The sequence below is a fragment of the Rhizophagus irregularis genome, chromosome 13 (assembly GCF_026210795.1).
Source record: "Rhizophagus irregularis chromosome 13, complete sequence".
Taxonomy (NCBI): domain Eukaryota; kingdom Fungi; phylum Glomeromycota; class Glomeromycetes; order Glomerales; family Glomeraceae; genus Rhizophagus; species Rhizophagus irregularis.
Window position 1 is genome coordinate 4,987,818 of NC_089441.1, and position 15,781 is coordinate 5,003,598.

Here is a 15,781-nt window from a genome sequence, read left to right on the forward strand (position 1 = left end):
TCAAACGAGTAATAATTTTATCTTATAAGCTCTCAAATAGACAACGAAATGTGAATTGTCAAACTATTTCAACAATCAACTATGGATAAATGTAAGGATTTTTAATTGCGTGAAAATTTTTTTTTTTTGACTGAAATATGGATATAATTCGAATCAAACGTTGAAAATGATGATACAACATAAGAGTCAAGCTCTGATCAAAGAATTCTTTGCTGATGTTAAAGATATGAACAATCCAAATCTGACAACGAATGAATTTATTCTTGATTTGTTTAAATACGAATCTTCTTTAATTCATTAACTAATCTTGTACTGCATTCTTTTTTTTCATGATTTATGTATTGTACAGGTAGCAGCAGTTCATTTATGATGGATTAATATCGTAAAAATATATTAATTATTGTTAACTGCCGGGCAACTCCAAATCGAACAATTTTAATAAATGGAAGAATGATCATAAGCCCACTTAAATTACTCGGTCAACCGGAAAAATGGTCCTAATGCAATTTTATTTGGTCAAATAGGATATATAATGAGGTTGAACCCGGAGGCGTTGTATCGTGGGCCGACTAAAATTTTTTTAAATGTTTCAAAAAGAAATACATTATTAATTTTTCTTCATATTCTGTTCCAATGGCTGGACCTATACGGGAGTTTCTGGAAATAATCTGTCGACATGGATGTCTTCGTAAACTGTTAATTATATATATACTATTTATGGATGTTTGTCATAGTGTTGAAACGCTATCTTGTCATCTAATAATGCGTATATATATAACATTTACCGCGAACTTCTCACATTTAAACGGACAATTCTTATTTCATTGAAAATCACATGCTGCATATGTTACGTACATTTCATCCTTATAGCGTTACTCTCAATTCTCTAAAATATATTGTACAACATTATCACCACTTTTGTAAATCACGAGCAAAGGTTTTTATCAGTTTTTTTTGTTCCCCATTTTAGAAGTGTATTATTATTTAGATGTTTATTATAAATTCAATCAAATAAAAAAGATAATCGACAAAAAAGTACAGACAAACCTGATCATTTCCAAAACAAAACTTTTGATATGGTTCTTTCCTAAGGACGATTAATTAATTATAATCATATTTTTTTCCCTATTTTCTTTGAGAGAAAAATGAGCTCGTTAACTCCCCTCTCAGCAACAGATCCGGAATATCAAAATATAATTTCTCATTTTGACCTTCCTCCTTCATCCTACGTTATCCATAGCATTTTAAAAATTAAAATGGATTGGATTTATGCAGATAGATTTGATAATGCCATAAGGTGGGCATGGAAAAAACCAGATACCTATGAATTATTTCATGGTACAAGACATGCTTGTAATGTTTGGGAATTGAAGTATTCGAATAAATTATGTGATAATACTCAATGTGGTAATAATTCATCTATCTTTATCTTTTTTTTTTAAAAAAAAAATAGGTGTCTACTAACTTTTTCTTTTCTCTTTTTTTTTCTTTTTCTTTTTCTTGATTACTTGACCACTGATAAATTATTTTTGAGGTGTTTGCGGAATTCTTAAATTTGGAAATTTGTTGAAAATGGCAAAACCGAATTTTGCCGGACGTGTGTTTTCTAAATTATAATTATGAATAATTATTATCTGTTATGCTATTAAATTCTTATCTAACTTGCCCTTTTTTCATTATTGTGGTTAGAATATCTTTGGTTTAGTCCTAGAGCTTCTTATGTACAGAAATACACGGGTCCTCTGAAACCACATGATGATGGATTTAGAGCCATGTTTGTCGTGAGCGTCATATTTGGAAAGCATTACTTAAAATCAATCATAACTGAATATGAAGAAGTAATATTAAAGTTCACATTTGATATTTTATAATTCTTTAATTCTTATTAAACATTATATGTATATTTTTTAGAATGTCTTGCCTAAATATTTGATAATCTATAAAGGAAATTTCGAAAACTTCGAAAAACAAGAAATTCTCTAAGATCTATCTGCTAATTTTGAATCGAAATAAAAAAAAAAAAGAATTATCAAATGTTTATGATAAATGTTAATACTACATATTCTTTGTTAAAATTGTCTATTATATAAAAGGATTGTTAATTTGTTCAGACTGGTTAGTATATATATAGAATATACTTGAAATAGGACTTTTTTTCACCAATATTATACACAATTTCCTTGAGATTATTTGGATTGAAATTAATCCAACTTACTTTGAAAGTATTCACATATAATCGTATACAATTCTGGTACAATATAATAATGAGAAAATATTAAATCAAAATTGCTTTTTATTTATAATATAACAGAATATAGTATTAGCAAGAAATACATAATGATTCATAATGATTAATCTATTAATAAACCAACGATTAGCTAACAGCCACATTAATTAACAGTTTGGATCTACAAAATTTTTTAGATTCGATTAAATACTTTTTGTTCTAAGAGGTAATGAATGAATTAATTGAATTATTTATCATATATATAAATATGAAACTTACTGCAATTACAGGTTATAGGAACTGTTGCACGTTTTCGTTGATTAACAGGATATCGTTTTTCGACGAATCTACATCTTTGAGCTAAATGAAAGAAAATTACAGATAAATTCAATGAATAAATTTATAGTATCATTTTTATATTAACTTACGACAATAGCAAACGGCTGAAGTAGTAGTTTCTAAATTGATTAGGAAGATCAAGAAGATTACTAAGAAGAAGGTAGCGGAGAACTTCATTTCGAATGAAAGGATAAAGAATTGTAAAAATTTTTTATGAAATTAACAAATAAAATGAATTTTTTTTAATCGAAAGATTTAAAGAGAAATGAGTAAAAGATTTAAAGAAGGGTTTTAAATAGAATATTTGATTTTGACTTATTATAATATTTCTTTGAAAAGGCTTGGAGTTGGTACTTTGTAAATAAAGATGCGATACATCATGGTGCGCGAGACCTTGAACAAAAAGATTGGTTTCTATAATCTCCTGAATTCCAGATTTAGCATTTTACATGTTTACATAATAAAAGTCGGCTTAATTTCGGATCGATTATTTTGTAATAATTTATTTGCATTTACAATAACAAATAATTAGAATAGTTTGCATTGTTATTGTGTGTCACGATCACCTTCTAAAATTATGCCACTGATCAGATGCAACGCGTCTCTAATAAATAATAAATAATAAATACTATTTTCTTGAATAGTGCATCTTCCCTATTAATTAAAAATACAACGATGCAACTTAAAATTAAATTTTTGAGTTGCATACGGAAAAGTTCAGGAGGAGAGGTAATGAATATAATGAATATAATGAGCGTGATTATTTTTTTAAGAAATCGTGTAATATAAATTTAATAACGGTATTAAAATTTAGTAGTACAGTGCCTAAATAAAGCTTTTTTTTCTAAAATAATATATCTGATAAAAATTGTTTTTCTTATTTTGGAAAAGTTTTCAAATTTAATATTTTTCTCCATGTCTTGGCGCGAATTATTAAATGTGAATGTGTTACAAAAGAAACAACGCATTGAACCTTAAAATGCCATTACAATTGTATTTCAAAATGCCAACTCAATTAAGCATTTATTAATTAAATATTCATATCATATACTGTAAATATTTTCATGTATTATGAAATCTTGGAACAAGTTACATCATAATTTGATTGGCCAATGTAATGAAGGTAATGACGCCATAAAATAGAGAATTTTGATTTGCACTTAATATGACTGTTAAGCGAAAAGTTTTATAATGAAATCATAATAATAATAATCAACATCAAATTTAAAAATAAATAAAAAAAGGTCGCATTTTATTTAATTTAAATTGTTAACAGATTAAATAATGTAATATTTTTAGCAGCTAGTTAACTGTTAATGCTGATACATATCAAAAAAATTATTACGTGTCTATGTAAGATATATCATTAATAATATTCATTAATAAAGAATTAAAAGAAATGCTAAAATTAATTGAATTCTCGATAACAACGGTAAAGAGTTCGATTATAACGACATGCACGACCTACACAAGGTCTACCGCATATTGAAGTACGAGTAGGAGCAGAAGTAGAAGAAGGAGTAGGAGTAGGAGTGGGAGTTGGAGTTGGAGTTGGTTTTTTGATTGGCGGATCTATTTTGATTTAAATAGTAAATTACATGTGAGAAATTATAAATTTATGATCACTCACCAATAAAAACTTACTTTGACCAGGCAATGCCAATGTTAAGTTGGCAAACAATGCCAAAACAGCAATAAAAAACATAAAAGAGAAATTCATTTTTTTTCGTTTGAAACTGATTTTATTAATAATTTATGAGCCGGTATTAAATCAATTAATGAGATTATTAGAATTTGTTCGTTGAAATGAAATAATTCAATTTGGAGGGTTTATATACTGAATATTGGGTTATTTACGTGAATCGAACGAATTATGAACTTTTTACTTGTTTGCTAAAAAAATATCATTTTATCTTATAAAAGAACATTATAAAAAGGTAACATCATATGATTAATTGAGTAAAGTTTTATTCACGTAAATTTACCGTGCATGTATGACAAATTTATCATTTTACAAACAATCTTAAAATTTTTTTTTTAGAAAAAAAATGCAAGTTATTTATTGTAGCGATCTTCTTTCAAATCCATTTTTATTGATCTGCATAGAAATAATATTGCATTGTCTAATTTAACATTTTCCAAAATAGTATTTCAATAAAATAAAATTTCCACATTTTGTAAAAAGGTTTTGAACTAATTAGCGATCATGATTTTTTTAGAAATTGTTCACATAATTTACCACCTTTTGCAAAGGAATTTTCTATAAATCAATCCAGAGAGCATTTATTTGTAATTGGAACTGTAAATGCTACTAAAATTTCTATTCTAATTTCTAATTTGAGTTCAAGTATTTAACTGGAATTTTTAGCCTAAAATCGACTACAAGAAACTACAACATTGATGCAGGTAATTTCATGTCTTATAGAAGTCAAATTATTGTAAAAATATATGTGCACTTATCTCCAAATTATATAAGTTGACTCATGAATCACGAATTAATAATATAAATCTTTCTTTTCGGATATTCTGATAAGAGGGAAATAATTATTTTTATCAATGATTTATAGTTTTTTAGTGTTAAAAACTGAAACTATTATTACTCATCTTAAAACATTAGTAACATTACATATTAAAATCAGCGCCTAGTAAGTTTTAATTAACTGTTAAGATAAAATTTAAATGCAGCTTACACACATTCTAAATTTTAGTGTCACAAAACATTTCAGTGAGTGATTTCAGCTAAATTTCAAGTATGTATTTTAACAAAACATTATCTTGTACATCTCATAGATGTCCCACTCTTTTTAAAATACTATGTTGAATTTGATAATGACAATAACAACAACGAACCTTTGATTCAGAAAGAACCATTTAACTATGAATCTGGAAAGTAAGATAAAAGGTTTAAAATTTTATATCTAATAATAGTTCACGTGAATCTCGATTAGCATACAATGAAACAGATTGAAGATCAGTTAGTTTACTATAGAATTGGAACTATCAATGTTCGCAGCATTACGTTAAAATATTATTGCATCTACGTGATTGAGTGTTTTCCGAAAAGAAGTGAAATAATAAATCACTTGGTTGGTATTGTTAAAAATATCCTATATCATGTTGCAACTCCATCAATTTATTTATCAATTGTTGAAAAGTTACAATTATTAAATGAATATCATTAATTCTAAGAATTCAGCACAATTGACACAAGCAATTCATATTATGAAAAAAAAGTGTAACCTAATAAATAACATGTCACTTTTTGATCCCATTTTCCGATTTTTTTTCCGCCCTACATCTTAACATAATTTAATCCTTCTTTTATAATATTTACCTATAATAGATTCGACCATTTGAAATATAGGCCTTTTCCGCTCTTATCTTAGTTAATCCAAATTTAGCATCTTTCCCAAAGAACTTTTGCGATATATGCAACTTTTGATGAGCTGTTTTCCATTATTTAAGAAATTGTAGATATTATTTGTCATACCATCAGTGATAGCTAAATTTGAATTGAATCATGTGATATAGGTTGCTGGTATAAATATGGCATATAAAAATTTCAATTTTTTTTTCGAATAAAAATGAGTGTTAATTATCAAAATGCAAATAATCAACTTAACTTGCTTTACCAAAAAGCTTTACAAGTTGCAAATAATGCAGTTAAAGAGGATGATATTGGCAATGTTGAAGCTGCTATAAAATCTTATTTGGAAGTTAAAAAGGTACTTTTTAAATTTTTTTTTCTTCTTATATGGTTTTCAAAATTATTAACTTAAATTTTTAAAATTATTGAATAGATTTTTGAATCTATTTTGCAACGTGAGGGGTCAAAATTGTTTTATATTTTTGGCTGAAATTAGGTTTACTTACTATTTAATTATGAATTTTTTTTTAAGTTGAAACAAATCAAATTAAGGGAAACAAGATTCGTGAAAAATATCAAGAATATAATATACGAGTCTCTGTATTAAAAAAATTAACAACTTACGATAAATTAATGGTTCAGGCCAAGGTTTTATATTCCCTTTTAATATTCCCTAAATTCTTAATAATATTCGGTTTAATATATTAAAAATAATTTTATTTAGCATAAATTGGATCAAATTTCATTACAATATGAACAAAAAAATAATCAAGAAGTTTTAGAATTGTATAAATGCTTATTAGAAATATTAATGAAGGCGGCTATGGAAGGTTATATATATTATTCATATAAAATTTTATTTCTATTAAATAGTAATATTAATTATAATCTATAAATAGAAACAAGGGATAAATCAGAATTGGTTAAATTTATGAATAAAATATTTGAAAGGGCTGAAGATTTGAAAGGATTACCAACGACCATGTCTTCATTACGTAAGATATTATATAAATTTCTTTTTTTTTGTATTAATTCTTATTATTTATAATATTTAATTGTGAATAGAGGTAAGATCGTCTAATCCCGGTGCAGAGAATGCTTCTCTAATCTATAAGCTTTCGAGCATAGAAGATGCAATTCTTAAAAAAAATTCAATAATAAACGGAAAAAATTTTCCTCAATGGCCAGAAGAGCCAGAAGAATTAAATGAACAATTTGAATTTGAACGCCCATTTGTGTATGTTTTAACCAATCAAGGAGAATAAGAATTCTGTTTAGAAATAAGCTTTGTTTCTTAAAAAAAATTTCTATTGAATGATTCGTGCTATATTACCTTAATATAGAGATAATGATGTTTTGGAATTATCGATAGCGCAAAGAGAAAAATTTGATTCATGGAGGCGTCCATCAGAAATAATGAATGAACCTGAATTATTTAAAATGGTTTCAAGTACTGCTATCAAACAAGTAAGTTTATTGGAGGTTTATATAAAATAATATATTTATTATGAAGTTTTAAATTACTCAATATTTTGGTATATTTGGTTGTAGGATGTTGTAACCGATTGTTCCTTTGTAGCATCGTTATGTGTAAGCGCAGCATATCAGAAACGATACGGTAACAAGCAGGTTTGTTTGTAATTAAATAATATATATCAGGCAAATCGACAAATATTTAAACTCGTTTTTTTTATATAGTTAATTACAAGATGTATTTTTCCCAAAAATAAATATGGCCATCCATATTATAATCCAAGCGGAAAATATGTCATTAAATTAATATTTAATGGAGCTCCGAGAAAAGTAGGTCCCTATTATTTTATGATTTCACAAGATATCCTTTGTAATTTATTTTATTATTTATCCTTATATACCTATTTTTATTAATTTAAGGTTGGTGAGTAAAGTCAGGTAGCAAATCGTAATTTAACTATCTATTTTGACATCAAACGTTAAAAATTTTAAGTTATCGATGACTTTCTTCCATTTTCTCGCGATGGAACTTTGATGTGTACGTTTTCAACAAATAAAAATGAATTATGGCCAAGCATAATAGAAAAGGCTGTAAGTTATTTGGTTCATTATTCAATGTTGATTTATTCATTCAATTATTATTTTATTTGTTATTTATTTATTTGTTTGTTTATTTGTTTGTTGTTTATTTATTTATTTAGTATTTGAAATTGATGGGAGGTTATAATTTTCCTGGATCGTAAGTAATAATATGATTATCATTTGAATCTATTTATCACATGAAAGTTTGAAATTAATTTTTGGTTTATTTAGAAACTCGGGAATTGATCTCTAGTAAGTCTAATAATTTTGCAAGGATAATAAAAAATTAATGAGCACTAATATTAATTCTAGAGTTGCTTTTAGTATACTTACTGGATGGATTCCAGAACAAATTTTTATAGAGTAAGAATATCGTTTTATTACATTATTCGTCAGGATGTTATCCTTCTTTGACACCTCTTTCGAATTTTTTTATTTAGCAAATATTTCGAAAAAGAAACTATGTGGAAACGGATGTTGAATAGTCAACCAAAAGATGGTAAAAGATAACAAGATGAATTCCAATAATTAAAGTTATCTGTTGTTCATACTTATCTTTTAATTTAGACAAGAATCCGGACCAACATGCACTTATTACTATTGCCACCGGTCACTTAAGCGATACTAAAGGATTGGTTCCTACTCATGCATATGCCGTTTTAGGTAATTTATATGATTATTTTTAACAGTTTTTTTTTCTTATTAATTCTTTACATTTTACAGATATACGTGAGTTTAACGATATCCGTTTATTACTGGTAAGAATTAGCATTAGACATTCCCGGGTTTCTTCTTGATTCAAAATATCTTTTCTCTTAAAAAAAAAAGGTTAAAAATCCATGGAGTCATAAAAGATGGACAGGACCATTTAGTCATTTAGATCGCGTTAATTGGACACCTGAATTAATGAAAGCATTAGATTATGATATAGAGAGAGCATCTAATGTTGACGATGGTAAATCTAAGTTAAATAATTAAAATTTTAATGGTACAATTATTTAATATATATTCTTAACATTTATTATAGGAATATTTTGGATTGATTTTGATTCTGTATGTGAATATTTTTACTCAATTCATATGAATTGGAATCCAGAACGTTTTCGCTATGTTGTTACAAAGCATTCGTGAGTTTTATAAAAATATTACTATTTTCTTTTTATTATTTTTATAATTTTAATTCCTTATTAATTAATTAGAACATGGCCTATAAATGTTGGATTACGAAAAGACACCGTGAATTTAGGTAATTTATTAATATAGTACATAATTTTTTACATATTCAGTCAAAAATAATGTGATGTTTATTTTTAGCATATAATCCACAATTTTGTTTGGAAATAAATAATGAGAGTGAACAACCATCTGAGGTTTATCTTTTGTTATCTAAACATATCACTGTTACAGAAGAAGAAAATGAGGATTTCATCACGTTACATGTTTATAATGATACAAATGGAGAAAAAATTTATTCCGACAAAACTCCTTGGAAGAAGGTATTTTTATTATCATAAAATTAAAAATAGTTATAAATGTTATTTGATTCATTTTAAATTCTTTAAAACTTAGGGAGCATATGTAAATAGCCCTCATATACTGGTATGTAAAAAAAAATATATATATATATTGTATTTATTCTAATTTTTTTAAAAAAAAATTTAAAAAAATTTTCTTTTAACCAAAAAGGTTAGGTTCGATGCGCCAACTGGTATAACTCGCTATACCATTGTTGTTGCTCAAATCAATCGATTCAAAACTTTAGATTTTACTTTGAAATGTTATAGTATATCACCAGCAACATTATCGGAAATTTCAAAGAAATATCAAAACGTGAAACATGTTCGTATTAATGCGCTGTATTAATGTCACACGATTTATTTATGCTTTTTTTTTAAAAAAAAAAAATTTCTTCTTTTTAGATTTCTGGCAAATGGACAAATCAAACAGCTGGTGGAAATCCAAGTAATATAACTTATTTAAACAACCCAGAGTATCGTGTTTCAATATCACCGCCGGTATCTAATTCACCATCGGATAAACCTCGAGTGTTATTAATGTTGGAAGGTCCTAAAAAGTTTGCAATGGATGTTAGGATGATATGGAGCAATGGAAAGAGAATTGCTAGGTATGATGAAACCATGATAATCTACAAAATACATATATTTTTTATTTATCTATGTTTTTTTTCATTCTAATATAGTTTAACTACCAAGGATATTTTGATGAAATCTAGCGGTTATCGAAATGGGTTTTGTTATTGCGAAAAGGATGACATAAAACGTATGTGATATTGAATATAGTTATTATTACCGCTGTTGGGAATAATTATTGTTAACCTAAAAATTTTTTGTATAGCTGGTGATTATACTATTATTGTATCAACATATGAACCTGGCCTTATTGGAGAATTTACATTAACTGTAGCATCAAATGTTACATTTAATGTCACTAGCATACCGCTTGAAGGAGCTGTAAGTTAATTTATGAGACAATGAATTTAATTATATAGAGCTTATTTTCAACAATACTTTTTTTTAGGGAATGTTCAAGAAAGTAATTCAAGGACAATGGTAATTAAAACTATTTGCATTTAATGTCGTTTTATAACATTGTTAAAAATATATATAATTTTTTTTTTTTATTAAAATAGGATTAAGGGATTTAATGCTATGGGGTATCAACATGATTTTTATTTAAACCCAAGTTATCATCTTAAAATTTCTGAAATGACTACTATTAAGTAAGTTATTTATGATTCTCTTTTTTTTCCAACAATATGATAAAGAAATAATGAATTTTTTTTTTAATAGAATTAGGCTTCAAACACCAGAAATGAACCCTACACCGACGCATATTAAAGTATTTGAGAAACGTCCAAATAACTTACTTGGTAGAGAATTAGCTAATTCAGGAGATTTTGCTTATGCCGGTTTTATCCAGGGTGTTTGTACAGAAGATATATCTCTTCCTTCAAGTGATCAAGGTTACGTTATAGTATTTTGTACATGGGAAAAAGATGTGGCTGGTAAATTTATTGCGTATATTTATAGTGATAGGAATATAACTATTGAAGAAATCATTCATGAACGAAATGAGCTAAGAAATAATAATTAATTTTTTGGGATTTTAAGCATAGGGAGGTTAACCAGATAACTTATCTTTTTCAATGAAAAAGTGGTATTGAAATGAATCATTGATTACAATAATTACATTTTATTTTAGATAGAATATAGATAGAACTTATTTTAAGTTAAATAAACATTAAAACCTTAATATTAAAGTCTTTTTTTTTTTTATATGGTGTAACCATAAGTAAAGGAAATGGCTCGCATTAGTTTCCATATGGAAACCCGGTTAATAAAAAAACAAATGCAACATTAAATACAAACTATCATAAAATTTACAATACTAAAATGTACATTTGATATTAATAATTAAGTTCGCGTGACTTACATCACTTGATACAAATATTTTAAAAATATTCATTATAATTTACATAATCGTACAATCTTCCGCTTTTAATCCATATAATTCTTTGTCTACTTCTTTTTTAATTATCATCCAATCCTCACGTTTTTGACAAAATTCATATACATCTTCAGCATGTAAAACACCATTAAATCTGTCTGCTTCCCTTACAAATGACCCTATATCACGTGCATTTGATATAATATAAATATTTCCAAGTTCTTTGAGTGCGATAAAGTATGGTGTAATATTTGGTTGCCGTAGTGAAATAATAAATGAACAATAATGATTCAGATCACTTTTATAAAATAAGGTAAAAAAAAAAAAATGTTAAATTTTTTGTTATTTAATTCATAATTTTATATGAACTCTTACCTAATGACTTGAAATCCACCACTTAAGCTCACTGTAAATTTTTTAATATGCTTTGTTAAAGTTCTTAAAAAAAAAAATAGGTAAGAAAAGAAAAAATCGTTAAAATGGTAATAGCTCATGTATTTAAGATGATAAAAATTCGCATATTTACCCAAAAAACCGAAGACCAATTTCTTGAAAAAACACATCCAAAGTATGTTTATCCGAACAACCGATAACTAATTTAGTATGGTTAGATAGACACTCGACAGCATCGATACATGCCTTAATTTATAATGAAATAAATGAATTTCTTATTAACAAAAAATCATAAACAGAACATTAAAACAAAATTTTAATAAATATAAATATTTTACCTTCGTTGGTTGTAAATCAAATGAATCATCATTTGCTGGTTTAAACTCTTCCGGTTTTTGTTCCGTGGCAAGAATAAATTCAACGTGATCTATTAAAACCTAATAAAATTCAATAATATAAATTCTTTTTTAAAAAAAAAAAATTTTTAATACATTGGATAATTAAGTATAATATTATATACCTGAATTCCTTTGTTTAATCCGGCAGCAACACTCTCATCAAGAATCTTTTCAAAGACTTTTTTTTCCTTATTACAATTATTCAAAAAATCCGTTTTATCTATAAATTTATTCTAAGAGATGGATAAGATAATATTATGTTAATATAGCTACACAAAAATATAGCTACACAAAAAAAAATGAGATAATTACCATTTCTTCGTCATAATATACTTGCACCATTTGTTGGATTAAATCAGCAATATGAACCAATTCAAAGAATCCTACCAAAGGCGCAAGGTCAGATGATGTGGATTCTGAATCTGATTTATCTGATTTAAAATCACCGAGACGTTTTATGGCACTAAAATTTAGAATGTGTGTAAATTGAAATAAAAACATTCAAATTTTATCAATATTACATTAATCAAAACTTACGTATTAAATGCTGGTTTAATATGTAACGGTCCTAATGTTTGAAGAAGAGTAATGAATATTGATTCCAAAGTTTCTTTACTATAATATGTTTTTTTTTTAAAAAAAAAATATTTCAACTTTTAACGTCAGAAAATATTATAAAACAATCATAAAATAAATTTATAAAAATGATTACATTCTATATCCCATCTTATCAGGATATCCAGTAAAGGAAGATACTCTACGTAATGAATCTTTGTTTACGTGAACCATTTGTAAAGCTGTCTCCAAACTAAGCATTTGCTGCATCTTATCCAATTTAGCATTCGATAAAGCTGATTGAAGGTCTGTTAGATTTAAGGTAGGATTGGAACTAGTGATGCTCGAAGCACTATTTCGTTTATTACGAGAAATATTTGATGATGATGATTGCACTGGTGAAGAATGACGTGAACGTACTGTTGGAAGCTTGAGTATTTTCCGAAAAGAGGTAAGATAATTACGTTTGTAAATCTCTCGGTTGGCATTATTAAGAATATCCTGTTGCGCTTCCATCGATTTATTTATCAACTGTTGAAAAGTTATAATGACCAAATTATTATCGTTAATTCTAATTCAACACAATTTATTTTATGCAAAAAAAGGTGACCTAACATGTCACCTTTTGATTCCATTTTTCGATTTCATCTTCGCTCCGCGTCTTAACATAATTCAATTCTTCTTTTAAATATTTATCCATAAAAGGTTCGAACATTTGATATATAAGGTCTTCCGCTCTTATCTTTGTTAATCCAGGTTTAGCATCTTTCCAAAGAACTTTTGCGACATGTATGCAACGTTGATGAGTTGCTACAACTGTTTTCAAATACAAGCTAATATCTCTCCTACAAGATTCTTCCAAAAGTATTGTTATGTACTCTATAATCTATTAAAAAAAATCTTAATTGAATTATTTTGTTGAATTTCCAAATATTAATTTAATTTAATAATTTAACTTACAACATCCTCAACAACACGCTCAACAAAAGTATAAAATACGTCGGCATCTTGAGGAAATATTTGACTAATCAAGGAAGCTTGCTTATTCATTTCTTCTTCAACATAATTAAAAAATTCTGTCATTTGCATATAATTTAATTCACCGATATTAGAAATTGTTAAACATCTAATTAAAGGATAAAAATGATTAATTATATAATATAAATAATGAATTATAAAATGAATTAAAAAACCTCATTGAAAAACTTACGTAAAATTATCCATTGGATCATAAAGATGATCAAAGAAAATAGAATTCTTTTGTATGAAGACCTGTATACATGCCGAACCTCCATTCAAATTTAAAAGAATAGTTGCCCATTTCTTTTTAATTCAAAAATAAATAAAATTTTAAAAAACAATTCTATAATATTATTATTAACAACATACTAAATTAAAACAATCTAATTTAATAAACCTGCATCTCTGAAATATTTTGAACGTTATATGCTAATTCAAAATGGTGTAACGCTGAATTTTCAAAATATTCGATGGTAGTTTCAAGTGCATTATTAATCTAAATATATAATAAATAAAAAATCAATTAAATTATGTGAAATATATCTAATATTATTCAACGAACTTACTTGTTCAGAATCTAACGTTATATTTAATTTTCCAAAACTTAATAATCTTGCCAACATTTTTGATTGATCTGATGGATCATTATATTCTTTAAATAATCTACTATCCTTCCTTCTATGCCTAAAATCTAAATAATATGGTAATAATTCTAAAAAGATATTTTTAAATGAAGATCTCGCAAAACCAGTAGATGCAGCACGAGATTTTTGTGAAAATGAATCAAGAGGAAGACCAGGAATTAAAGAATTTGCAGTTGTTATTGCAAAATCTAATAAATTTCCAGTATTATTAGGTGTTGTTGGAGAAGATGGAGGTGAAGCAAAAGGATCAAATTCGGAAAATTTTGAATCTTGATTAAATTTATTATTGTCTTTTCCTTTTACAGTATGTTTTGCATTAACATATAATGGTTCTACAGGAGCATTCATAATATCACCATTTTCATAATCTTTCCATACTCCTAATGTTTTTAAACGCTGCTCCCATAACTCGTCATCATATACCAAAACCTTAAAACGTCTACATGCTCTTGCAAAATTAGGTAATGAAGCAATTGGAAGATATTTAAGAATTCTTATCAGCAGATCTGGTGGTAAAGTTGTTTGTTGTGATTTTTCTGACAGCTGTATCATTGATGATTTTTTTGTAGAAGTCATACCAGGAATAACCGAAATGGGTAAATCAGAAGAAATCGAACCAAAAAAATCGAATTTATCCATATTTAATTTTTTTGGACTCTGCAAGAATTTAACAGATTTTTAGAATCCATTCAAATTTAAGATTACAAATAGTGAACGGAAAGAATAAGAGTTCGAAGTATAACTAATTTTAGTTTTCTAAATGTTTTTTTTTTACCTCATAATTGTTAGCACAAATTTCACATGATCAACAATGATCAACCTTCAGCCATAGATTAACTTAAATTGTATTTCCCGTAAACTAGGATGATGTCATGCTTAAAAAAAGACTATAATTCCAGGTTATTGGTCCGTAAGTACGCTTAAAACGCTTACAAAAAGATTTTCAAAGATCCAGAATTCATTTAACTAATCCAAAATCAGCGATATAATTGGTATCACGATTTATATCTGTAATAACGAATTTTATTAACTAAAGAATATAAATGACTCAAATTTCCTTTATAAAGAATCTTCTTAGCGAATCTTTTTTATAATAAATATTCTTAACGAACCTTTTTTTATAATAAATATTCTTAACGAATCCTTTTTCTAATAAATCTTCTTTATAACGAATCATTTTTATAATAAATCTTCTTTATAACGAATCATTTTTATAATAAATCTTCTTTATAACGAATCTTTTTTATAACAAATTTTCTTTATAGAATTTTTTTTTTTAACGATTTGCAAAGAAGGAAAATTTATTACTATTGCA

General features: G+C 26.4%; 4 protein-coding genes across 4 annotated transcripts; 2 read left to right on the forward strand and 2 right to left on the reverse strand.

Moving 5' to 3' along the window:
- The first annotated feature begins 1,030 nt into the window (after positions 1 to 1,030).
- On the forward strand, positions 1,031 to 2,053 carry OCT59_005697 (uncharacterized protein). The gene is made up of 4 exons (XM_025326069.2): positions 1,031 to 1,407; positions 1,535 to 1,597; positions 1,690 to 1,838; positions 1,912 to 2,053. The coding sequence occupies exons 1-4, from the start codon at positions 1,146 to 1,148 to the stop codon at positions 1,981 to 1,983; spliced, it is 546 nt and encodes a 181-aa protein (XP_025178060.1). The 5' UTR covers positions 1,031 to 1,145; the 3' UTR covers positions 1,984 to 2,053.
- A 1,739-nt stretch (positions 2,054 to 3,792) lies between these two features.
- OCT59_005698 (uncharacterized protein) lies at positions 3,793 to 4,369 on the reverse strand. Its single transcript, XM_025317569.2, has 2 exons — positions 4,211 to 4,369; positions 3,793 to 4,138 (listed from the first exon to the last, which is right to left on the reverse strand). Exons 1-2 carry the CDS (start codon positions 4,284 to 4,286, stop codon positions 3,975 to 3,977), a joined length of 240 nt encoding a protein of 79 aa, XP_025178061.1. The 5' UTR covers positions 4,287 to 4,369; the 3' UTR covers positions 3,793 to 3,974.
- A 1,773-nt stretch (positions 4,370 to 6,142) lies between these two features.
- On the forward strand, positions 6,143 to 11,102 carry OCT59_005699 (uncharacterized protein; the record flags this gene model as incomplete). Its single annotated transcript, XM_066138514.1, has 25 exons — positions 6,143 to 6,291; positions 6,367 to 6,928; positions 6,999 to 7,170; positions 7,277 to 7,400; positions 7,485 to 7,562; positions 7,632 to 7,740; positions 7,900 to 7,997; positions 8,108 to 8,145; positions 8,220 to 8,240; positions 8,313 to 8,351; positions 8,429 to 8,487; positions 8,556 to 8,651; positions 8,712 to 8,746; positions 8,817 to 8,943; positions 9,016 to 9,115; positions 9,188 to 9,234; positions 9,303 to 9,484; positions 9,558 to 9,587; positions 9,675 to 9,827; positions 9,908 to 10,113; positions 10,189 to 10,268; positions 10,344 to 10,459; positions 10,527 to 10,558; positions 10,639 to 10,728; positions 10,799 to 11,102. The coding sequence occupies exons 2-25, from the start codon at positions 6,865 to 6,867 to the stop codon at positions 11,100 to 11,102; spliced, it is 2,400 nt and encodes a 799-aa protein (XP_065997631.1). The 5' UTR covers positions 6,143 to 6,291; positions 6,367 to 6,864.
- Positions 11,103 to 11,178: 76 nt separating this feature from the next.
- On the reverse strand, positions 11,179 to 15,105 carry OCT59_005700 (uncharacterized protein; the record flags this gene model as incomplete). Its single annotated transcript, XM_066138515.1, has 14 exons — positions 11,179 to 11,754; positions 11,832 to 11,894; positions 11,983 to 12,095; positions 12,188 to 12,286; positions 12,370 to 12,480; positions 12,560 to 12,710; positions 12,785 to 12,862; positions 12,960 to 13,197; positions 13,267 to 13,333; positions 13,425 to 13,688; positions 13,763 to 13,928; positions 14,013 to 14,125; positions 14,220 to 14,318; positions 14,389 to 15,105. The coding sequence occupies 14 exons, from the start codon at positions 15,103 to 15,105 to the stop codon at positions 11,481 to 11,483; spliced, it is 2,553 nt and encodes an 850-aa protein (XP_065997632.1). The 3' UTR covers positions 11,179 to 11,480.
- Between the last annotated feature and the right edge of the window lie 676 nt (positions 15,106 to 15,781).

Excerpts from the sequence above, each read along its gene's own strand:
- OCT59_005697 (XM_025326069.2), top strand. The coding sequence starts at position 1,146 with ATGAGCTCGTTAACTCCCCTCTCAGCAACAGATCCGGAATATCAAAAT. Across the intron at positions 1,408-1,534 it reads ATGTGATAATACTCAATGTG|GTGTTTGCGGAATTCTTAAA; the intron begins GTAATAATTCAT and ends ATTATTTTTGAG. Across the intron at positions 1,839-1,911 it reads TCATAACTGAATATGAAGAA|AATGTCTTGCCTAAATATTT; the intron begins GTAATATTAAAG and ends TATATTTTTTAG.
- OCT59_005698 (XM_025317569.2), bottom strand. The coding sequence starts at position 4,286 with ATGAATTTCTCTTTTATGTTTTTTATTGCTGTTTTGGCATTGTTTGCC. Across the intron at positions 4,139-4,210 it reads ATTGGCATTGCCTGGTCAAA|ATCCGCCAATCAAAAAACCA; the intron begins GTAAGTTTTTAT and ends AAATCAAAATAG.